This window comes from Passer montanus, unplaced genomic scaffold (assembly GCF_014805655.1).
Source record: "Passer montanus isolate IOZ18808 unplaced genomic scaffold, ASM1480565v1 scaffold30, whole genome shotgun sequence".
Classification (NCBI taxonomy): domain Eukaryota; kingdom Metazoa; phylum Chordata; class Aves; order Passeriformes; family Passeridae; genus Passer; species Passer montanus.
Genome location: NW_024367708.1, coordinates 4,632,359 through 4,658,156, shown reverse-complemented (window position 1 = coordinate 4,658,156; position 25,798 = coordinate 4,632,359). Strand labels below are relative to the sequence as shown.

The following is a 25,798-nucleotide window of genomic DNA, read 5'->3' as shown; positions in this document are numbered from 1 at the left end:
TGTCATTATCAAGGAATGAGACTCTCAAGCAAAAGTAGTAGCTACAATGTCTCCTCTTCAGAAGTGCCGACAATTCACACAAAGAATTATTTTATAACTGTCCTTCAGGGGTTTTATTTCCGCTAGAGACATACTGCAGAAGATGGGCTGAATGATCAGTTCCCTTTTTTGGCTGGAAGTAGAAAAACAACCAACACCATTAGCACCAATTCACAACGCTGGACAGTAACATTAATGATGACAAGTTGTGAAACAGGAGAAAGACATTGCAGAAGTGCCATTTTGACATGACAGCAAAATGAAGCAAATGGTCAGCCAGTCCATTCCCTTACTTAAGACTGCAGATGGATAGGAAGCAGTGGCACAACTGGTGCAAACTCAGCTTCAACAGTGGAACTCCTTGAGCTTGCGCCTATCAGGAGTAGAATCTATATCCACAACAGAACTCAAAGAAGATTTTAACAACTGACTATGAAATCAAGAAAACATCACAAGTCATTGTTCAATCCTTCAAGAAAGGCAGACCGTATTTGTCATAGTTGCATCTAATTGCAGCTGTACTGGAAATACAAGAAGTCAGCAAGAATTTCAGTGTGAGAATTGCACATATGGTCATCTAAGGCACATGGATACACACTGTAAAGCTGGAAACTGGAAGACAGTATGAAATGTCCCGATCAAACAAATGAAGCTGATAACTGGGTGGTGGAAAGATGCCAGACCATATGCAGGATGTTGATAGCTTCTCTGCACTACACTTAATTCACTAGTTCTCCATATCCCAGTGCATATAAAAACCTTAAAATGAACTGACAGATCTGTGACTATATGGTTCTACAAACTACTTCCAGTTTTATAAGGTGAATGCATTAGAACTGTGGCAACAATAAAATGTCCCAGTCACTGCAGAGAACAGCTTCTGTCTTTTTAGATACATAAAAATCTCTGCCTGTTGCAGTTGTGTCTTAAATTTGTTCTTAACAGTTTAATATTTCTAACTTTTTAACAAAAATACGAAATAATTTGTCTCATAATTCAGAATTAGCATGTCAAATTGTTAAGGTTTTTTCACTTTTGTATTGTGGATCAGAAATATATTTGTAATTGTAACTAGGACTAATTCTCCAAATACTCTTTTTTTTTTAATCTGAGCCATTGTGACATACAGTTGCTCAACATTAACTAAAAAATATGCTTTCTTGAGTAAGTTCACCTAACAGGAAACAGATGCTAGCATGCTAATGTACTCAAACAGCCTTATTTTCATACATTATTAAGAAGTTACTGTATTTTCTGAAATGGTAATATTCTAGTTTAATTCTCCCTGTCTTTGCTATTTCTTAGAGAGTATTTAAATTCACTTTCCACTTGGTAATAGTCAAATGCTACTATGAAATGTACAAAAGTAAAATTTTTACACAGCTGGATATGCAGTAGAATGAGACAGTAATATACACAGCCAATCCAGGAAAAAAAGACTATAACATGGGATACATGTTGAGAAAATCTGAACAATTTCATATTAATCTATAATTAACAATTTCTTGTTTAAAAGTTTATCCCTTTAATTGATTCTAGCTCTCTGAAAACCATATAATTTAAAATACACATGTCAATTCCATCCCATAATCCATATATGTGTTGCATTTTGCCTATGAAACCTCCTATTTAGTACGCAACTGCTTACTGTATACTGCTGTGAATAGAAAGATAATTCTTGCAAGAATATATATTAAAGATAGTAACACATTCTGAATAATACAGCTCAAAGAAAAGAATCAGTGCTGTTAAGTCTTTCTTCTTCCTAAATTCAGTACTATTTAGAATTTACTTTTTATTAAAGCTTGACAGCAACAAAATAGATAACAAAAAGATGAGAACTACTGCTTATGAGCATATTTTTCTTTGTAAAAAATGAGCCAGAAGCTTCTCTACACTCGTTTAGCTATGTAAATGTCACTTTGTTTCTCCAAGCTTAAAGCTGAGAATAGCTCCGGGGCTTACTTGTGATGCAGAAATGTTCCTGTAATCTACTTAGAAAACATGCAGAACATTAATAGAAACTAGAATCTTGGAACATAAACGTAGCATAAGAAAAATGATAATTACTCTGTGGCTTAGCATTTAAAAAGAGAGCTAAGCATTGTACATCAGCATTTTTTTAAATATAAAACAAGTTGCAGCACATAGATGAGCAGGAAGTCGCTCACTTTAGAAACACAAATAATTTTGACATTATCGTGTACAATCTTTTTATACAGAAAAGAGGGGGAAGAGGCAGAGATTGAGATTGTTTGAAGGCACCTGTTACCAATCACATCTTTTCATTCGTGTCTTCCCAACCCCTGCAGATACCCCTTCCTTCCCCTCTCCCCAACAAAGCAGTTTTCTCCTTTTATCCACTAAGCTTCCATCCCTGATTAAACACGTACTGCCCTCCCCCTTACGACTCCAAAGCTTTTTACGAGCGTCTGAACTTCTCTCCACCTCGGTTTTTTTGCAGATGGCAGCTGTTGCTACTCTCCAGGTTCCTAAATCCAACATATTGGCTTTCTGTCCTAGGTTATTCCTAGTCAATCTTCTTCAGCATAACTTAATTACAGCTAAGGATAGTATTAGCCAGACTTTAAAGTATGACTAATAATGAAATGCTGAAAATTTATCTGGAATTCTCAAGGTCATTGCTGAGATGGAATTAAAATCTGGGCACAGAGAATTTAGCAGTGAGGGGTAGTCCACAAAGGCAAGACGAAAGTAAGAAGGACAAACCTGGTAATATACAGTGGAATGGTCAAAGTAAGGTAAAGCAGAGATACTTCAGGACACCTTGCATTTCCACAAAGGAGGAAAAAAAAGAATAAAAACATCTGACTCTCACTCTTGTGGGCAAAAAACCAGGATAACTATTGAGAAGTACCAGGATTTTGTGCAGGATACTGACATAAGATGAATGCAAGAACAGAGACTACTGCATTCTCAAACACTGCAAACATTAAAATTTTGGAACAATGTCATGAAATTCTGAAATTCATGTGGCCATGTTTCAAATCTAACATTCATAAGCATTTATGTAAATCCTTGGAAACCGTGTAATTTATAGATGCTCTGAAAAAACACTTAGAGCCCTTCACAAACTATGCATATCCTAATATGACTCATTAGTAACTGTTTCTCCTCTTGATCATGTGGACTTTTCCCAGTCTTAAATACACTTGGAAAATGCATTTGGCAACCATTTATCAAAAGCTAAAAAATAAGTCAATTTTAACATTTTAAAGACAATGAAATAACTATTTTCTGTTCTTAACTTATGCTATGCAATATTGCCTTATGTTTATCTCCTTTTCTTGCATCCCACTACATCCTCTGCTTCCTAGAACAAAATAAGCTAGACATTTAATCTCACTCACATAAGACCTCCAGCCTGTTGTGAAATTTATCTTTTTTTTCCCTCCCAGAAAATATTATATAAAAAATACAAAATATCCATCCTATAGATAAAATAAAAACTTTTTTTTAATTCACATTTTTAGTTTTTAAGACTTAATCTTTAAGAGACTGGCAGGACATTGGAAAGTGGCCTTTTTCAGGAGACATTGATTAAAAAGTGAATTTAAATTCTCATAATGATACAAAGTGAAAACATAATTGTTTGTGAAACTGCTTGCAAAATGCAATCAATTCCTATATAAGAAGATGACTTAGAGAAAACCGTTAATTTGTGTCTAGCTAGGAAAAATAAACACTAAGGACATTTTCTTTTCAGGCTTTTGAACTGAGACACATAGAAACAAAAAGTGGCTGTGAGTAAGATGCTGCATTAGGATATACGAACTCTTAAACTCTTCCACAAACAGGGGAGTTTTGGACAAAGCAGCATTTCTTTAATTTCTTATTATTGCTTCTGCAAAACAGGAATAGTAATAGTTTTCTGCTTAACTTGAGGGTAAAATATTTGTGAGACAGGTGCTCAGCTACAGTGGTGAAGGCCACAGAAATATTGAGTTAATCAATAGGATTACTCTAACATATTGATAAGAAACTGTGAAAACCTGGGAAGGAGAAAGAGTAACAGAGTTTTAAAGGAAAAGCATTAGGTTTACTCATAAACTGTGAGTTACACATCACATGTGGAATGCTCCTCACCTGCCAATTGGAAAGTAAGCTCACCATAATAGGTGCTCAGGCAATTAGCATTTTAGTATTAACCTGGCAGACTATTTTCAGCAAGAACAGCTCACTAAGAATTTTTTATTCTTTAATATGTTTTAAATACAGTAAGAGCTTGCAATGGTTAACCAATATAAATTTTAACCCAATTTAGCTGAAGATTCCTACCAATTCAGGTACACATATTTAGACAGATTTACCACTCAATTTGAGTGACACAACAATTTCCTGACATAAGCTAAATGGATTTAAGTAAACAAATAGCAATCAAACTCCATGTGTCTGTAGCCATTTAACTGATTGATATCAACCAGGTTTATTTAAACTACCACTGCATGTTTTCTACTTTGTCCCCTAGCAGACAGTTTTTGGTTGCTAGCTTCACTTGAAGAGCTCTGGCACAGTAACACATGAATGTGCCAATAAGGCAGGTGACTAGTTCAGCAAGTTTACATTCTATCACTTGTATGCACAGCTGCTAATGTAGGGTGAGTGCACAGATGTGTAAAGCAGACAAAATATCAGCAGGTTGTCATATCTTTTTACCTGGTGTACAATATTCATGGACTGATAATGAATCATGTCTGCATAAACAATTGCACTGTAGGAAATTAATGGTTATTGTAAACAGCCTTGAATTTGCAGCATTTATGCAATAAACGTTTCTCTTCTATTTTTTATGACAATGATTTTCATAGTATTAGTTTTACTTTTATAGGTTAAAAACTACTGTGTTGCCAGACTGCATCACATACTGGTGATTTCGAGTGGTTAAAAAATAGTGTAAATGATGTCATTTATATTCACACAAAGAGAAATTTATCTTAGGACTTGAAGGAACACCTATTGAAGTCTTCTACTGGTGTCTCTTACACCACTGTCTCTTTTTTAAGATCTCCTATATTATTTCCATTTGAAACATAAAAGGAACTCCATTTATTCTACTTGCTCTGCTTTTTTTCCCCCCCAAACCCCAGTGGATTATGAACTTCACATTAAAAATATAAACCACAGCTAGTTAATTTTCAATATTTTAGAACTCAGTTTCTACACTGTTTGAATTGGAAAAGCTAAAATAGATTTAATTGTGCACATTATTAGTTGTCTTTATTATGACACATCTGCATCTTAAATTTCTGAAGAAATAGTACAATGCTATACATCAAAGCATAGCAAATTTATAACCTCTTAAATGTAACCTCAGGAAATTATTACTAAAACTTCTTGCCAAACATTTGAGTGCTGACAGACTGCCCTTCCAAGTTTTCATCTGAAGTTTGAAAGCCAATGGATAGTCTAGAACTGCACTTCTGATGTTACAAAATACTAACAACTGCATCAAGCATGAAAGGCAATGGAATTGCCAGGATCACAGAGATCATGGTAAATATTTCTTTTAGTCAAAGGCTGACTGTTGGAAAGAAAGAAAACCAAAACCAAACTAACGAACTAGATAAAAGGAATCATGCATCAAGAGCTTTACCAAAAAGCTTTAGTGGATTCATCCCACTTAACTTTAGCACTTAACAGACAACTGCATTTTCAGTGCCTTTAAGTTATAGATGCCCATTATATGCAAAAACAATAACATTTGGATGCAGATAAAGGATGGCACAGAAGCTGGTGTTCTATACAGTTTTGGACACAAAATGCCCTCTTTATCACAGGTAAGTAATATTGACATATATGTATTTTTACTTGTTTTTTTCTTTGCTGGACTCTTTGCAAAGATCATTCAAACTGCTAACTTAACAGACAGCAATGCACTTTTGTTGTTTTTTTGGTTTTTTTTTGCCAGCTTAGGTTTCTGTTTAGTGATTTGAATGGTCCTACTGCAGTATCAGAAGTGTGTCAAGCTGGTGGAACAGGAGGAGGGAGGAGGAGAATCAGGAGCAAAGGGGTAAGGTAGTGTTATAGCTATTGGGTCAACTCAGGCATGATGTATAATCTCATCTGGATTTATTCTTTGAAGGAACATCGTTCTTACTCATTCTTCCCTGACTAGACAAAGACACATGGGCAACAAGTTCTAAAGATGGAGCCAGGTGATCCAGTTAATCAGTTAGTGGGAAGAATCAAAACTACAAGTTGATGTTGGTGTGGCTTGGTTATTTGAGTTAAAAGAGTGTCAACAGTGTGAAGTTCAGCTGAGAACAGACACTACAAATAATAATGCAAAAAAAAAATAAATCTGGAGATCTGAAGTATCCCTTTTTTAAAAAAAACCCACACTATTTACTGGAAGATTATTAATGGGAGACCACATTGTTCCTTCAAACAATGTTTTATGCTTTTCTGATGGATCTAGAAAAACAATTAAATAATTATACCTCGACAAAACATAGAAAATACCTTATTTTAAAATCAACTGAAAAATCTGGCTGCATTAACTTGCTCTCTTGCACTAAGAGGTGTACAAATGGCTATGCACCTCAGACCCTTGTGAGAGCTCAGAGAAGACAAGGGGCACTGGGAAGGCTTTATTATGAACCTCCAACATGATCTCAGCATCATCCGAGACATTGCTCATTCATGATAATGCTATTGAACTCCCTCTAACAGGGAAGTTTGCATTTAACCACATGAAGAATAGACGAAATTTTATCTTACCAGCTGATTCTCAGTGATCTAAATGAAAAACTAGATTAAACTGTTTTCCACATTCATTTACTAATTAATTCAGAAGGAAGTAGCAGGCCAAGAAACAATTCAGAATTTGGGCCAAGAATATAGTCTGAATAAAACCCCAACTTTCCTTTTTTCTCCTTCATGGTGGACAGAAGCTTTTAAGGCTTTACACAATCAAATAACTATTTTTCACTTTGATGTCCCACAGCAAAATATAAGATTAATCATCAAATTAGACATCTTTGTAATTTGAAATAATGAACTATTTTTATGACATTAACATTTAGTGTAATTTTTTTCCTGTAATAAAAGAGCTCATATAAGAATCCTACAGAAATTCTTCCAAGATTCAAAGTATAACTTTCAACTTTCTTCTTCTAAAATTAAAATCTGTGAAAAGAGAAGCTTAATCATGAATGTTAGTTCTTTATTTAAAAAGTGTATAAAATGCTGTAATAGTCTTCAAAGCAGCATTATGAATGTAGCTGATATCAAAAAGAGATAAAAATTAAAAAACCTTCCAACCCCTCAAACTCTAACATTCCATTAAAAAGAGTTAATACAGTCTGAGACCACACAGGCTGGAATACCTTAAGTCAAAACTGTGCACCTATTGAAACACGTTGCTGGGAGACAGCATTAACATTGTTTTGGCATTTTGCTTGTACTTTTAGCACTTACTTTTAACATACCTAAACTTCATTTTATCTTAACTATGAATATCTTAGGTTTATCTATTCAAAAATTCTAATGTTTCTACTTGCAAACATGAGAGCAACAAGGTAATTCCTAACAAGACATGACAGTTTAGTATGTGCAATGACTGAACAAGGCTGATAGTAACCCTGCTACATGATAGCACGTACCCAACACAAAAACCCGTAATTCATCTTTTCTTCTTCAAAGTGTATGAATCTGTATTTACAGGTTGCCTGTCAGTTTTATTTAAAATTGCAATCTGTTTAAATGCAGTTAACCCTTTATTAACACGAAGTGAGAAAATTTGTATTCTTTATTTCTGTCAGCAAGGATAATTACTGGAAAATTGTGATGTTACTTCAAATTTAAATCTTTTTAATAATTAAGATGGCAAAGAAGTACAGTCAAAGACTAATTCACTATCCTGTGCAAAGATTTCAATACATGAGATAACTGCCTTTTAGAGAAATTCATAAAGTGTAAAACTACTGGAAGAAGTCTGCATTAGAAGTAAAAAATAAAAAGCTGCATTAGGAAGAAACAGAATTGACAAAAGTTAAACTTACACACAAATACAAAAGCTACCTATTCTTTTCAAACATTTAACTGAAACAGCTTTAGCTAACATTTTGTTTCTCAGGAGATTTTTTTTGTGCGTTGTACTGGCATTTCATAGTTTTCTTCCCTCAAACATGCAACTTCTAATGTTTGTTTTTCATATTTTTTATTCATATCCTTTTCTGCAGAGGTATCTTTAAAACCATTATCACTGACAAAAGCAGTATGAGTAATATGTCCTATTTTTAACAGATGGAAAAAGAAATTTCAGAAAACAGTAATGATTTTGGAAATATGTGATCAATTTCTTAACATTCAGGGTATGAGAAACATCGAAGAAGTCTGTTTCAGACTCAAGTATTTGCTTTTCTTTTTCAATCAAGCCTTCCTCTGCCAGCCCTCCTTGATTGTTTGACACAGTTCAAAATTTGGAATGGTCAAATGACACAAAGAAGCAAACTGCTGCAAATCAGGAATAGTTTATGAGGGTACGTACAGGGGCTAATGTCGTTTTGATGTAAAAAATGTTGCATAGTTTTAAGTTAGAAATGTTACAGTTTTCTTAGGAAACATGGCAAAATTTTTCTTTTATCACTTTCTACGGCTTTTAATCAGCTACAATGCATGCTCATTGATATGACACTACTAAAACTAGGCACCCAAGTGTGATTGCTTTGTGAGCGTAACTAGTTGGCAGCACCCCTGGTTGGGAAAGAAAGAGTAGGAACTGGAAATTTTGAAAGAAATTAATTTGAAATTAGGCCAAGGGCCTATAAAATTGGAAAAAACACTACATGTTTATACAATTATGTCATGCTTCCTCAGAGTATTTTTCATATCACTAATGTAAGGATATGATAAAGCATGAATATAATGGTAAGATTTAACTATCTAGAAATGTTTAAATCATAGATTAGTTTGGTTTGGAACTCAGCAAACAGAATTAGTAGTTTTCATTTGAGTTGAGGCTCACTTAGACTCAGCTGCCAGTGAAACTGTTTTGTTTTGGTTCTAACAAAAAGGAGTTTTTTAAGTGCTTGGGAGAGACAAACTAGTTTGGACCAATTAATGACAAGGATTTTGTTTCACTGATCTAAGAAGGGAATGTGATGAATAGCATGAAAAGGAGATGAAGGAAAACAGTTTTGGAGGTGGAATGAGTCTTTGGGAGGTGGATAGTCAGTTTTCCATGAAAATAATGTTTTAAAATGAGTGATAATCTGAACTCTGACAGGATAATTTAGGGGAGTTGTAGCTTTTTTGAAAGCAATCTCTCCATCTTTTCTCTCACCAGTAAGAGGAATGAAAGATGTTGTCAGAGAACTATTGATATGCCTCTACAACCACTTTCTGAACAGGTAAGTGGGTAGTGAGGTCCCATCACTCTGTATCTATAATTTGCACTGTTTTTCCTCATTCCTCATTTCTTCATGTATTTTTTCTGCAAATCCTTGCCAAATCATTCAGCAGCTCAGGGAGAAGATTTAATAGCTGCTTAGGTCAGCTTTTGGTTTTATATCTTCAGTACTCTTTAGCTTCAGAAAATTCTGTGGTATTATTCACATTCTCAGATTCCTACAGTAAACTTCATTTATTTTCATCCTTTGTTTCAGACATTTAATCTGCAGATTTTCTCTCCTATGCCATGACATATTAGTCTCTTATGATTGTTCAGATAAAAATCTTCCAAGAGCCTTTAGGGTTCCCTAAATGGCACAATTTTGCATACTTTTAGATCTGAGAGTATAATCCAGTCCATTAGCACCCTGATTCTTGCTCAGATGAAACTCAGGTAAGTACACAAAAAAGTACCCTAACTCTTCTTGGAAACCTGTGTAATTATTGTCTTGTTTCCTCTCCCTAACCCCTATTTTGGAGTTGAAAAGGGATTCAAGAGTGTATAGGAAATGAATTGAACATGCTTTGGGTCCAATGTTTGGCTGCAAGGACTGGGAAGCACAGAGAGATCCCTGAGGCATACTGTGGCACATGTAGACCTTGCAAATTACATGTGTATCAATTTCACTGTCTTTATCTAGATTCTTGTTAAATGCCTGCAATCGCCAAACATTGTTCAAGGCAAAAGAAAAGAAAGAACAGAGACAGTAAATCATAAGAGAGGATTTAACAACTGAGAGTACAACTGAGACCCTCCCCAGTACCCGACAGACACGTTCACCTGTGTTGCTGAAAACGAAACAGACAAGAAAACCCCACAAATTGAACCAAAGTAAACCATTTTTTTCTCCATGGTTTAAGGGCCAGTAGCAAGAAAGTGCACTTATGGTAGTAATGCTAAAAGAGGAAGATTACCTCACGGTCATTTAGAAGTCTCTCCAAATCTGCTGCCATTTGATTCTTGACACGCAGCAAAGCTGTCTTTTCTTTATTTAAAAGACTGGTAAAAAGAGGATAGGAAATGCAGTAATAGCAACAGATAATCTCTTTTAATCTTGTGTTCTGGCTGAAACATGCATTTTCTAAAGCTGAATACTGGCAACAATAAAAATCTGCTCAAGTAATTGTATCAAATGATCCTTCTCTATATTCAAGTACTGAAATTTTTATAAATGGGCCCAAATATACACATAACTTCTTATTTTAGTCAAACAGAAAAAGTATTCAAAACCTTCATAAAATGCCTTTTTTTTTCTTTGAAGGGTAATTTAAATGATTAGAATCTTCTACGATCTAATCTTGGTTTCTTCTTGGCAAAATGAGATCATTTTTTAAGCAAAGTAAGTCTCCTTATACCTACACTTCTGTATCAAAATGTGGATTTCTTTGTTGTACTAGTCACTAGCAGTAGCACACCATATGAACTCTTTATACTACTGTATTTAGAATTCTGAAAACAGCAAATATAAGGAAGAAAAACATATAGCTCTTCTCCCTTTAGCTGTGTAGTTTCTGCAAAAACTGTAAACGTATTTTTGTTATGTTTAGTATTTTTATTCCAGGATAATGTATGGGATCAAGTATGAAAACTTTTGGCATGAAGGCATGCCTTTATAGTAGAATGTAAAGTTTAACTTTAATCATTCTTTGTCTTCTAGCACATGAACATTTGAAATGTTTCACATTGTGATTCCAGGCAGCAGTTCTATAATAATTAAATGTATTTTCCTTTTTAGCCCCAGCATCAGTTTCAAACATTAAATTTTAGACTAATGCATGCATAATACTAGCATATAATCTATTTTGTTAAAACAGCGACATACATTTTCTTGGAAGAAATGTTATATATACCATGAACATGTCTTAACTAAATACATTGTACAATATAAACTGTAACATAAATCAAGAACTATGAAAAATGCAATTCTGCATATGGAATGTAAATACGTAATATTGCAAACAGGTCAGGAGTTCAAAACCAAATATATTAAAATTTTATAAATGGAGTAATTACATATGTTGCAAACACAAATTATTTAATATTTCCAATATTTAATTCAGAAATGATCAACAAAATAAATCAATCTTTAATTGGCCGTGTATCATCCGCTCATTTCAAATAAGCAACATCATCCTTTGCCCCAGAGATTTTCTGGCAGTTCCTTACAAGCTTTGTATTGAAAATTACGACTGTCAATTCCTTCTAGGCATTCATTAATTCTCAGAAAAAAATGTATTCTTTTGCCAAATTGCTCAGTTGTTTCAACTATTTAAAAGAAAAGTAATAACATTTAAAAAAACTATTAAAATATTTTAATATTTTCAAGAGTTTTATTTTCTGTCACATTTTTAATCACAATGAAATTGCTGTACATTCTTTCTCTTGGGTTCATGTGTTGTAACCTACACATCACTTTTTCTTGGATTTCTGTATTTCCTAAGAACATAAACTAATCCTTTTAGAGGCTCAAAAACTTATTAGAGAAGCAGTAATACAAGTTTCTCTAAGACTTAAGTAGTGTACTGAATAAGCATAATCATTACTGTTCATGACTGAACCAGAAGTTCATATTTGAGGTTCAGTTTCATCTACAGAATAGAACCTATTCTACTTATACTGCTTATACCTTCTGAAATAATATGACATAAGTGATCTCTGTAGAGCAGTTCCAATTTTCTTTGTTTATAGTAAAATATAGGACACAGACTACTACATCATTCAGTAGCACTTTAAGTGTTTTCTGTCATACACATTGATATAGAATTACCAAAGCATGAATTTTGTAGTTTTGCAATACTTGTGCTTTTTCATCATTGCAGATAGAAGGGAATAATTCATGTGCTCATGAAAGAATACTGCAAGAGGCATATACACATTTAACAGAGTGAGAAAACAGTTCCCAGACAGAATGATAATACGTGACAAGGTTAAACAGAAATACCTTCAAAAGTTGCATCTTGGGAAGAAGACTGACCATTTCAGTGTCTGGTTCTAAAATGCTCTGAACCAGCATCTTGGATAGCAGCAAAGAGATTCTAGCTTTAACCTACCTTACACTCCCAGTGAAGAGTAGTTTAACCTAGTCCAGGTTTAACTAGCAGTGTGACAAATCAGAGAGCAACTTTACAATTTGTTTTAGCTGACCTAAGTGAGAACTGTTGAAGGCCCATCCTTTCCTTGCCACATCCAGGTAACCTACTCTTTCTGTTGGTATTAGACACTTTGTCACCACATAAGAAGGTCCCTTCACTGATCTGGATGGACACTGGTGTCTTTTAAAAGGTTATCTTTCACATGGATCACCAAAATAACTTGATTTGCCATATACAGTGGAGACCTACAGCTGAAGGCAAGGATGAGCTGCTCCATTTGGTGATGGAGTGCCTCAAGTGTCTTGCTTTGATTCTGAAACCACCATCTATGAGTCTAGGCAAACCAGCTTCTAACACCAGAGCTCAAGGGTTGTAACTTTCGTCTAAAAAGATGGGATCATGATGTGCTCCACAGTGCTGGTCACTGATGGCCTCATCCTGAATATGGAGAAAATGCCCATTGTGAAGTATCATAGAACTGTAGCCTGAAAAGTCCACGTTAGAGAACTAAATGAAAAGTAGTGCAGGTCCTGCATTTTCTGTGTGCTTTCCAGAAGAAACCAAATTGTCTGTGAGGACATCTAGTTTCATTCCATCATGCTTTTAAAGCCTAGCCAGGTATGAATCCAGGTACCAGGAATGCAGGTTAACCATAAAATAACACTTGTCATATGAATACACACTGCTCATAGCAACCACTGGCTTGTTTTGTCTTGCTTCACTCAGGATCTAAAGCCATGGTAGCCTGGATAAAGTATGTAAGACATTTCTACGTAACATGATTTTTCTGGAGAACAGATACTAACATTTTTCCAGTTTCAGCCTTATAAACTCTTTTCAATTTGGGCAACTAAACCATTTTTAATGCTGAAGTGTAAATATGTTAGTTACTATCCTGTTCAGAAGCTTCTATAATTAGATATTCAGAATAATATGTTTATGCGGGACACACAAAATAAACATGGGTTTATATAGTACTGGATTTTATTATTACTTCTACTCAGTTTGGGAAAAAAAAAGAGTAAGTTTCTTTTTCAGTGAACTGTGTACTCCAGATGCTGTAAGAAATGGATTGTGCCTTTCTGTTAATTTGCCCTTACAGCATGAAGTTGAATAGTCCAATACTGACTTTTTTTGCATTTTATATTCAGATACAGTATTACCATTGGAAAAAATGAAACACAAATAGTATATGTAAAGGTTTTGTACATATAACTGAATATATAATATAGCCATATAGTGAAGCTATCCCTTATCTCCAAATTACAGATTAATAGCTCAAAGTAGGCAGTTAATTATTAGTCTAGATCAAATTTTGCTCTTAAGTCACATAGTTAGAAAGGGAGGTATAAGATGTTTTGCAAACAAAAGTTCCTTACAAGAGAGAATACGTGACAAATCAGTGATCTCTCATTGTGCAGCTAAATAGCCACAGCTCAGATTTTTGAACAGATTTAGGAGAGTATTGCTTAATGATTTTAACTAGAATGTTTCAGGAGGCTTAAAAACCTATCCATAAAGTGTCCAAATTAAAATTATTTTTCAGACTGTAAAAAAAAAAGCAACCCGAACAACTTTTAAAAAGTTGTATTACAGGTCAGAAAATGTATAAAAAATGACATATTTCTACAAATTTTGCTTGGAGCATTTCTCTGGTAAGCTGCAGTACTATTGGAATAGATGGTGCATACTTCACAGAATAGTAATGTTCTCATAAAAAGCTCATTGCCCATTCTTTGATGGGAAAAACTCATCTAACACTCTATGTTGAGCTTTATATTTGGATGGCAATTAGAGAACCCAAAATGTTTAGGTAAGGAACATTTCAGTACAAAGCTTCTTAGTGAGCAAAATCCTTATATGGCTTCTGGATTTTCCACACAGTTAAGGCTTTTGAGTATTGCTTTTGCGTAAGTGAGACTCTTTTAAAACCAGCCATTGGTACTCAGAAATTTGAGTAACTGCATTTAAAATAAATACCCTCTCTTTATGAATGAAGTCCTTTTAGCATCTCCAGTTATTTATAAACCTAGATGTTTTTAGCAGAAAATTATGTACTAAAACTACAATTACTTCACTACACACATAAGAATGAAACTCAAGATTTGTTTTCCCACAGCATGACATAGTTACAAGCATTTCTTTTCAAAAGGAGTGCTAAATGTGATGCTTTAATTTCTGGCTAAAGAACTGTATGCTAGAGAGATTTCTTTATAGCAGCAAGGAGTCATCCTCACACACAGCACTGCTCTTATTAACCATCACTATTTACTTTTATTAACTAGAGTGCTATGTGGACTAATATAAATAAGAAGTTACTTAACAGAGTATTTTGAGATATGCAGACCACCTATAAATGCATCCTGCAGATGCCCTGTCACTCAAGACCAAGGTTTTGTATCTGAAACATATCTACAGGTGCATGGCTCAGTTCAGAAGCACACCAAGTGTTCTGCTCCCAGAGCCAAGTTCTGTTTGAGGCCAAGTTCCAGCAGAGCCCATGGCCTGTCTGGGAGAATCCTAAAGGGATGGGAATGAGAGTGGGAGTGAACACCATATGTGGGCAACATCTGACAGAGCCTCCATTGTCTTAAACAACCTCTCCTTCTCCTTGAGTGGTAATATGCTTGTGCCTTCACTCTTGTACCTCAGCAGTGATATCAGCACACCTTTAATAACCTGGTGGTGGTCCCCAGGTTGTTCATGCAAATCCCAGCAATGGCAGCAGCTCAGTTAAGCATTTACCCCAACTACAACAGCTCTTGGAGCTCTTATGAAGGTATGGCTAGAGATTCACATGTCCAGAACAGACACACTTCTCAGCAAACCAACTAAGTATGTCTAGGTCTGCTAGATATACTACTTTAATTCTGTCTGATAAGTATTCCGATTGTTTCTCTCCTTCCAGTGAGAAGCTCAATGGTGCTTTGAGCAAGCTGATCTAGTGGAAGATGTTTTTATCTATGGCAGGAAGGTAGAACTAGATGATCTTTAAAGGTTCCTTCCGATCCAAACCATTCTGTGATTCAGTCTGACAGCTACTGACACAGGCAACCTTGAGCACCACTTGGACAGTCCTTCCAAGTGAGGAAGATATTTTGATATGAAGGCTATGAAAGACAGCCTTAGCTCTACAGGTGTGACATATAAGGATGAAGGCAGCTAAGCTGCTCCAGTTGAAGTGAACTTTAAAGACCATACTGGAAGGAGACTTCAATTGGTCTGCAGGACTTGTCAAAAAGTCCTTGTCTTATATCAAAATTATCTGCCTGAATCTTTTCAGAAAGTAACTTGCAGAAATAACTGCTGTCAGAAATGACACTTTAATAGAATTATGAGTGTGGAGAACCCTGAACACATCTGTTGCTTGTTAAGGGACCATTATAAATGTGAATTTAGGCCATTTTGTGAAAAATTGATAGATATCCAAGAACATCCAAAATGAGATTTCTGTCACAGATAGCCTTCCTTGTGCTTGTCTTCCTCTTGTGCTGATTCAACAAATGTCTGTTGCTGAACAACATTCTGTTTCATCACAGAACCAAACTCACATCCAATACAACCAACAAACTTCTCAATAGACATGGAAGTACACAGTGCTTCAGGTTGCTGCAAAACATTTATAGGTTGCAAGAAAGCACTGACTCATCATCCTGGGAAATCTGCTGGAACCTAATCACCCCAGGAGTATGTTCTAAAAAGACTATTGACCATGATCACTGCGTATAGGAGACAATTATGGATTAAGAATAAAAAAGTAAATTCACTTGCAAATAAGTCCTTGCTGATCCCTCCACACTCAAGTTAAGTGGGAAGTGATAGAGAACACTGGCACTGATAACACAGATGTGCCTGTTCTGTTTGGGGAATCCATGATTTACATAATGCTCTCTTTTGGTGAGCAGAAGAAATAAAAACACAACATGAACAGAACACCCCTCCACCACTGAATGTGCACACTAAATAAAAAGGAAGGAAAATTATGACTAAGCATGCAGCAGCTGTAAGGATAAATTAAGTCTTGATTCTCAGGGTGCAGGCATTATCAACACTACATTGATTTGTCTCCAATCTGGTATTCAAATATGAGATTAAAAAAATATGCACCCTAAAAATCACTAGTATTTTTGAAGGTCTGTCTGAAAACAAGAATTCAAGCACTACTTTTTCTTTAGCTGGTTCTTGTGAAATTGCTGTTTAGAAATAAAACTAATGCATTATTGTACTTAAAATTTAAAAAAATAATGTACCTTGTGTAACTGTAGAACAAATTATACCTCAGTTTAGAGGCTGCTGCAGAACTGCAGTATTATTAACTATTAATCATAGGTAATGGTTGAAAGAACAATTTAATTTTGAAATGGTTTTACAAATATTAACATTTTCCTTCACCTCTGAGATACAGAGAAACCAGGCTTCATAAACCATGTTTAGTGTTTTCACTAATACTTTTCTAATAACACCAACATCATCTGCAGAATTTAAGGCTCTCCTTGAGGAGCATTAATTCTCTGAACTCATCCTCTCAAAAATATTCCATGCACAAACCAACAAAATGCTGTTTAATAAACCAAGAGGGATAGGAATAGTGGGCTAAATCTTTTGATCCAGCAGAGCTTCACCTGGCATATATTTGGTAGGGATTATCATTAATTTACTTAAATCCCATTCTGATTCAGTTCTGGAATAGCTGAGAGTAATCTGAAATCACCTACGGGATATTTTAATTTAAAACTGTCATCAGCAGATTCCAAAAGGTTATCCTCATGATAAAAAATTTCTTCAATGTAATGGTTCTCTGGTTAGAAATCCCTACCTCTAACCTTCTTCTCACTTATCAGAAGGCAAAGGAACAACAGTATCAATTTTATCCCACATTATGATTTCTCATGTATGACAGGGAATGCCAGCTAACAATTTAGGACCTTTGTTTTAAATGTGGAGCTATGAACAGAAAAATCAGGGACTACTAATATGCACCAAAAGTCCTAAGACATTAGGCTGCTCCCAAGAATTTCTCTGGCCTATGAAACTGGGCAAACTTGTGATAGTAGAAGCTATTTTCAGTTTACAAGGAATATTGGAAACTACAAACTAAATATTGCCAAAATATTTGATGTGCAAAGTAAGTGTTACCTTTTTTTTGGCTATAATATTTTTTGTCAGGCCACACTTTCATTTACAGAAACACAGACTAATGCTGAGCACACCCCAGCTCCCCACAGTGGAGTACTGCTGGTATGTTTACCATAAATGCTCACACTGTAGGGCAGATCCACTTTCTTTCTTAACCTGAGGCTCATTAAGATGAAAAAAAAAAAATTCCTTTAGCGTTAACAGAGAGTAATAGGCATCTCTAGGAAATAACTCACTCCACCCAAAATCTGAATGACTTTCTGGAGATGTCACTTCCTCCATGAACTATTAAGGAAAGTTGACCTAAGTCTCTAATTTAGGTACCTTAATTTGTAGAGTAAATATAAGAAGAATATCTAAGCATACAGATTATTGGCAATAAGCCATTTAACTCAATAAAATCAATATTAATAACACATTTAATTTCTTTTAGATTTTAAAGCATGAAACATATACTTTTAGAAATGACCTCACCTGTGCATTCCCCTTCTGTCTTCCTTTTGAGAGACTTTTGGACTACTTCGTGACTAACAAAAGCATTCCATTACTATTACCATAATCTAAAAATTAGATCTTGTGACCAATTCTTTGATACTTTTCACAAATGGAAAATATAATATACACAAATGTGTATAGAGAACACTGGGATTTTTTTATTTTCTGGGAAGATATAATTTATCTTTGAGGTGTTTCTTATAACGTAACAAGTCCAGGAAAATATTAAAAACACTTGATTCTGGAATTTAAAAAATGTCTCTTCTTATTGAATCAAAATTAAGCTCAGTGAAAAATACCTTGTCAGGAACTATGAATGAATATTTCAGTTTATTTATAAACTTATTGATTCATATTTGCTTGGATAATAAGCACTTTTAGGTATTCCTCAAGGGATAACAAATACCATCCCAAACCATCAAAATACTCTGAATAGATACATATGTATTACAGTATATACGACTGAGTATTAGCTAGGGTGAACCCTGTTTTATTTTAATTGCTTCAGCAGATTAGTGAAAAATCCTGTATTTTTCACATAATTGCTTCATAACAGAATCACAATAATGTCTCCTAATAGTTACTGTTTGCTTTTCCTAAACCAAGACACCACATAAACACCTAATACTTAAAATGCTAATTCTTCTGTAGAGCAGTGGGACTCAGCTATCAACTTCCTTGAAAATCAGGGACATTATTTTTTAACAGCCTACCTGGGAATCAGATGTTAGGGAAGTTGCTCAGTGATTAGAGAGCTCTGACAGATGGATATAGCACCAAATCAGCACTTCCATGAGAGCAAATGCTCTAATTTTTGCTGAAATACCCTTTACTGGTGGACTACTCTATTATAATTTTTTTCCGACTTTTTTCTTGATTTTTACTGTTGTACAACTGGTGTGTCATTCTTTCCTTTTAGTCTTCTGAACTCTTCTCTACTTCATGAGAGCTCTTCTCAACTCCAAACTCACTTTAAACTTGTCACAGCTACTTTTCCAAAACTAAAGTATCCTTTTCTGACATTGTGAGAGAAATAACAAGTGTTACAGTCCAGCACGAAGACTGGAATTGGTCAGTGATTGAGTGTTAACATCTCAACTTTGTGGCCAATAGCACAATTTTCTTCTAATGATAAAAAAAAGTGCTTTTACCTTCCAGTTTAAGAGGAAGTAAAACAAGAATCGGTGATTTTAATTACCTGAAATCTTTTTCAAGTTGTGCAATATGTTCTTTCTGTAGACTTATTTGAGAATCTCTCTGTTGCACAGTTTCAATGAGGTATTTGTATGGCTGTTGTGCTTGGTTCAACAAAGAATTTGCTCTGTCAAGCTGCAAAAAAAAGGTATAACTACCATAAATTTTTTAATTTATAAAGCACAATTACTTGATTATTACTGAATTATTATTGGTTTTTACCAACTGCATATTAATATAAACTCCAAACCTTTTATTACATACATAAAAAAGGAAACATACCACCTTCAAATTGATTACTAGTACATTATCTTCAGAGTTTTCTAATTGTATGCTATTTTCACTGCAATAATGGTATCACTCTCTACACTTCCCTCATCTGCATTTTCAAGGGTTTTAATGTAACAGGTTTCACTGATTAAAAATAAAGTAGAGTCAATGCTTCTGTTTATGGTCTTATTGACTTAATGTGGTCTTTTCCTCTCTCCTTTAAAAAGCTGAAAAGGTTGTATCATAAATACTGCACTTAAGTAGCAGTATTTGAACCAAGCTCAAACCAGAAGCTGATAAAATCACTTTTGCATCAACTTTTTATCCATGCTCTAGACTTCATCTAGATAACTGAACAAACTGTCAGTGGAAAGAAAAATAATGGGTTACTTAAGCATGCTGTAGTCAACAGGATCTCTGGTTTGTTCTTATATTAAAAAAAATCAAGAAAGACAATAGCTGGGAGTAAAAATAAGGTAAAGACAGCAAAGAGAAGTTTTAGAACTTTACATTAAAAACAACCAATGTTTAACTTTGTACTGAATTGTATTGTGATTTAATCTATACAATTATATGGTAAAAGATGAAAAATTTAATGGCAGGATAAAAATGAGCTGAAAATGCTCCAGTGGAAAGTTGAAGGAATTTGAACTAAGGTCAGTGATACTGAATCTTTTATCAGTGAATTAAGTATAAAACTACTGTGGGTAAGGAACGTATTGAAGAGAAACACAGAAAAATTTAAGACAAAGAACAGTGATATGGAAGAATACCAAGCATAACAATGGATTCACCAATTTTCTGATGTCTTCCAAGTAAGAAACTGAAAGAAGATGTTTTAGTCAAATAGAAATTACCATGATATACCTAAGAATATATAACAAATTATAGTATTGGTTAAAAAATCCCCAAACTTCATGTATCTTTCACTGAAATAATCTAAATAAACATATATATACACATAAAATTTATAAAATTCATGTAATTTAAAATTTATGTAGAAATTAAAGTATTTGTACTCTGTGAAGTACTTGGGTGTAGTAATTTTAATTTGTAATTACTGTGGCTTTAAAAATCAAACTGTTAACCACATTCCTGAAATAGTAAGCTTACAAATTATATATGGTGGCAACATCTAAGAGAAAACCTAGTTGTCTTTTAATTCCTATGAGAAAAATTAAAAGACAATTTAAGGATTTTTTAAAAAATTAGTTTGCCCTAATTCTGGGACATTTGAAGCTGAGGCTACTTAAACATCTTCAAAAGTGATTTAACCGAAGAGCTGTGTAAGAAGGAGTGATGCATTCATTGAACAATTAAGTATCAAACAGAACAAACTAGCTTGGCTGGCTGTTCTTCTGTTCAGAAATCAAAATGTTGTCTGTCTCGCTCGCATTCTTGTTTAGCCTGTAAAGTAATCCTCCTTTCAATATTGGCTGCAAAACACAATATAAACTTCTTTGAAAACTTCTATCATGGAGTTTTGGTTAATTATGAGGCCATTTTTTTAACATCAAATAGATAAAAAACACTGTTTAGAAAATATTTCATTTTATGAACAGCTGTTCCGCAATGTTTCTACATATTTGAATTTTTGTGTAATAATGATTTACCTCTTGTGAAATCTGTGTTACTTGTTCCTTCTGATGTTCCAGATCTTTCACAAGCAATGAGTTTTGCTTTTCTAGCTGCAGTAATCTTCTTGCCAAGTGAACACTGTGCCAGTAAAAAGCAAGCTCAACTTGAATTTTTTCCAAAATAGGCAAAAGAAATTCTAACATTTATGCTTCAGGACTTGATTGCCTTACTGTTTTACCAATGCTTGAATATTAATATATATAAACTACATAGTTAAAGATGCTGCATGATCACAGTTAGAAAAATTGTGAAAATATTACAAAATGTAACAGCACTAAAATAACATTCCCACAGTTGTGCTATTGTAGTATTTTATGCATCATAATTACTAATACAATTTCTATAAGAAATTGGTACAATATTGTACCAATACTATACAACTGCAGAAATACTGTCAAAATTCTTCATCTAATTATGATTATTTTCAGCAACTTTACGACTCACTCTAATTCTAACTTAAATAATTGTTTAAAGATGCTCATTAATATGTTTTGCAGCAAAACACTGAAAATGTAGTATTTTATCACTTTGAAAAGAGGCAAAATTGTTTTGTCTGACATTTAATACACTCAATAATTTCATGTTATTGCCAATTTTGTTTTAAATAAACCTTTATGTGGAGTTACAGATTAACTTTGAAGAGAAAGAATTATTGAGCTACTTAAACAACCTAGTTAAAAAATTAGATCCTCAACCTCTTGGCAAACTTCCTGCCCAGAATCAAAGAGTTTATTATCCATTCAAGAGCACAGGTCCATGGGCAGCAAAGGGAAGATTCCATATGCACTGCAGAGCCTACTAGCAGACATCTAACCTAGTGTTTCAAACTCTTATGAATCACAGAATGGGCAAGGTTGGAAGGGACCACAGTGGTCATCTGGTCCAACCTCCAGAGCACGTTGTGCAGGACTGCATCCAGGTGGTTCTTGAGTAACTCCACAACCAGTTCCTGACTATGATACAGAATCTATGAGAGGGTAAGTGGTCTAAAGCAGACTGACTGACTTGAAGCTCAGGCTTAAGCATGCATAAATCTAGATGAGTGTACAAAGTTTATCTGAAAATCTGACCAGTCATAACCTTCATCTCTTCCTCAGTAAAATGGAATAGACTTCTGATTTGGCAGAAGTTTTAATAATTTTCATCTGTGTTATAAACATACTTTCATGCACTAATCTCATCTAGTACAAAAGAGAAAGGAACACTTCTTTGACTAGTAGCTATTAGAGTGTAAGTGAAAACTTGGATACCTTCCCATGGCAAATTTAGGAATGCAGCCCATTGTAATTTTCCCAGCTACAACTACTCAGTGAACTTCACCTGAATTGGCAAATATTTAAGAATAACACAAGTACACCTTTCAAGCATACTTTTCAGTATGTTTTTTAACTAGTTTGAATTGAAAGCAAAGAGACACACGGACTGATGTGCAAAGACACCTTATACTGGCAAGATTTGATTCCAACTATACTAGAAAATTATGCAGTGCTCAAGAATGTGGTAATTCCTTGTTAGCAAACCACCTAAGTCATCCTGGTAGTGTTCTGTATTCTCTCATTAACACTTCCCAAGCAGTTCCTAGGCATAGCTGAGAAGTCAGCATGGGCAAGCAAACCACTGCCAATATGTTGTTCCTGTGTAGCTTAACCTACACTGAGAACTGTTTTATGGCAACGGGTTACTACAGACCATTTAGTCTTGATGCTTCAGAGCATTCCCAGGCATGCTCAATTTAGTACTATGGGTGCACAATGCCTATGTCAGAAGTAATGAAAGAGTTGTTTCTGGCAAGTGGGCAAAGAGGTACAGACCCTACACTGCTTGAAAGGGTCCATTTTATACAAACCTTCAGAGACTGAAGTGCAGGACGTGAGCTTAAAAGAGTTCTTCATTTAGGATCCCATATGTCTGGGATTGAAGAGCAGGTAGTGGACTTCAGAAAGAAGATTATTCACGTTTGTAATAGATTGTCTTTTCTTTAGCAATGCTAGAGAGCAGAAAATGTATTTGTGTTTCTTTAATGGTGCTAAATAGAGGATGGTGTCAGAGTCTTTGCTTTTAAAAACTTTGGCAGCCAAAGGCATCACACACATTATCTGCCTGGAAGTGTTCCTTGAATTAAAACAGCAGGTAAACCATACATAGTCTTTTATGGCTTTTTAAATCTCTTTAATTCTAAAAGATAAAGAAACTCTATGAAGTCTCCAACACTATTATGAAGGATTAAGTCAGTTTATTAGTCAATGCCTTTTGGAACAAAAGTGGAGTATATGAGTCATTCCAGTAGAGCCGCTTCTAAGCTCAGAAAGTGTCTTCCAAGCATATCTGAAATCCGAGCCTGATCATCAGATTCAGCATTCAAAGGAAATTCAACTGAGTTTTCATATATGTAAATAATCCAAACTGAATCTAATAAGGTGAAGAAAAAGAAGCCTCCAAGTGGAAACTCAGAAAAGTGCCCAAACTATTGACAAAAGATGAATAAACTGAAGCTTTAGGAAATGGTGCTATAGAGCTCTCAACACTTTTCTAAGCCAGATGTGCAACAGGGTTATGAAGGTTTTTTGCACACTCCTCACCTTCCAGGGATGGTGACTCCACCACCTTCCTGGGCAGACTATTCCAATGGTTGACAACCACTTTTGTGAAGAAATTGTCCAACCTAAACCTCCCCTGGCAAGCCTGAGGTCATTTCCTTTTACCCCGTTGTTAGTTGTGTGGGAGAAGTGAGTCATAGCCACTACACAAAGGCTCACAATGAGCCATTCAAATGTCACTACTATTTCTTAATGACAATACATGACATAAATATATTAGTTCAAAATTACTATGATCAAGAGGTATGTTTTTCACCTATTCATCATTTTAGTCTATTGATCAAATTTTCAAATTGGCCAAGCTAGAGCAAGCTAAAAAAAATGCAAGAAGAATAAGATCCTGTATTAGTGAATATAAAATAGTGATGCTCTGAACTATTGTCCTTCTTAATATCCTGAGAGATGTATTTTTCTTACTATTAAATACAATGATTTTTAGGGTATTAATAATGCATATGCTATTATATAAATGCAAACAATGTAACTCATCTGTTTTTACAGCTGCTTAATATTATACAATTATAATTAATCTTTCTAAAAGTCAATGAGAAGAGATTTTAAAATGACCTAGAAAAATATGCTCATTCATATGCATCAACTACATTAACAGTTCCTAGTCCTCAATCTATTCCTGTATACTTAAGTCATTAAAAAACCTCTTTACGTTACTCAAACTGGCTGGATTCTAATACAAAACATAATGCATGTAATCTTCATTTAGTTTATCTCGAACAAGTAAAATCATGAGATAATCTTTTTTTACCTTTGCTTTAGTCGTCTTTTGGCTGTTGTAGGAACATTAGCACCATATCCATATGAGAAGAGAACCCTTTCAGCTTCAACTTCATCTTCCACTGCAAAAAAATGCGGAAAGGTGCTGTTGAAGAACAGTGACAGAACTTATAAACTTATAAGCAATTCTATTTACAACTCAATATGCAAAGACATTTTTCTAGAAGCTAAATTTCTAGTTGGTGCAACCTTCTGGGCTCGAGTGGAACAGTTTTTTTCACCATTAACATTAAATTTAGTGCCACACTTTAATCACTTACAAGTTGCTTTTCATTTTTATGATTAATATAAGACTTATGCAATATAAAAGTAAAGGAAAATAGTTCAGTTACCTTGAATATTCATACTGTTGGTATGGTCACGAAATACATACTACTTGTGTAAGTTTACTTCAGCAGTAGAAGGTTAGATTGCTTAAGTTTTTAATATAAATAATTAATTTTCAGTGCATACATGAGAAGGTAGAGGAAGACACAACCTGGGAGTGTTTAAGGTGACAGGACATAACCAAGTCCATCAGACCAGAAGGGACGCATCTGATGTTGCAAAGGGAGCTGATGCCACAGTGAAGCTGCTCACTTATGGTTTTTGAAAGGCTGTGGTGATCAGAAATTTCACCACACTTGATGAAAACAAATGTCATCCATTTCTTCAGAGAAGGGTAAGAAAGAGATTCTTAAGTACATGCAAAATAGAAATATTAAAAATAATCTCTGCTTCCATAGGTGATTCATTTCTGAAAACACATTTCTAAGGTTTTAAACAAATTATAATTGCTTTGAAAGGAAATCCCAAAAGCAGCAAGATTAAAATGTCTATGTTCATATTTCAAGTTCTGGAATTCAGGTTTCCACTCTCCTGTAAGATGAAGTGGGCCAGGAAAAAAAAAAGGAAAAAGAAAAAGAGCAAGTGTACGTGTGAAATATAAAGAGGCAGAGGGAGTGGGACAGAGAGGAGGGGTAAAGGGGGACAATGAGAAAAATGGGAGCGGCAGGGGTGTGAGAGAAGGAGGGAGAACAAGTAAACACCAGCCCAGGCAACACACAAAAGCTTTGATGAATCAAATAGTTGGGAACAGGAGAAACAAATGTAGGAAATTATGTGAGTCCTATCTGACTCATCTTTCTTAA

The 25,798-nt window shown here is 34.6% G+C and overlaps 1 protein-coding gene across 6 annotated transcripts in view; it reads right to left on the bottom strand.

Annotated features, from left to right (window-relative positions):
• Positions 1-25,798, bottom strand: part of PIBF1 (progesterone immunomodulatory binding factor 1) — a 108,889-nt gene that overhangs the window by 12,916 nt on the left and 70,175 nt on the right. For all 6 annotated transcript variants that reach the window (XM_039714615.1, XM_039714614.1, XM_039714616.1 and 3 more), the window contains 4 exons: positions 24,640-24,730; positions 21,255-21,357; positions 19,376-19,506; positions 10,369-10,453 (listed from right to left, as the gene is read on the bottom strand). In XM_039714615.1, coding sequence (XP_039570549.1) covers positions 10,369-10,453; positions 19,376-19,506; positions 21,255-21,357; positions 24,640-24,730 — 410 coding nt within the window. The remainder of the gene's footprint in view (positions 1-10,368; positions 10,454-19,375; positions 19,507-21,254; positions 21,358-24,639; positions 24,731-25,798) is intronic.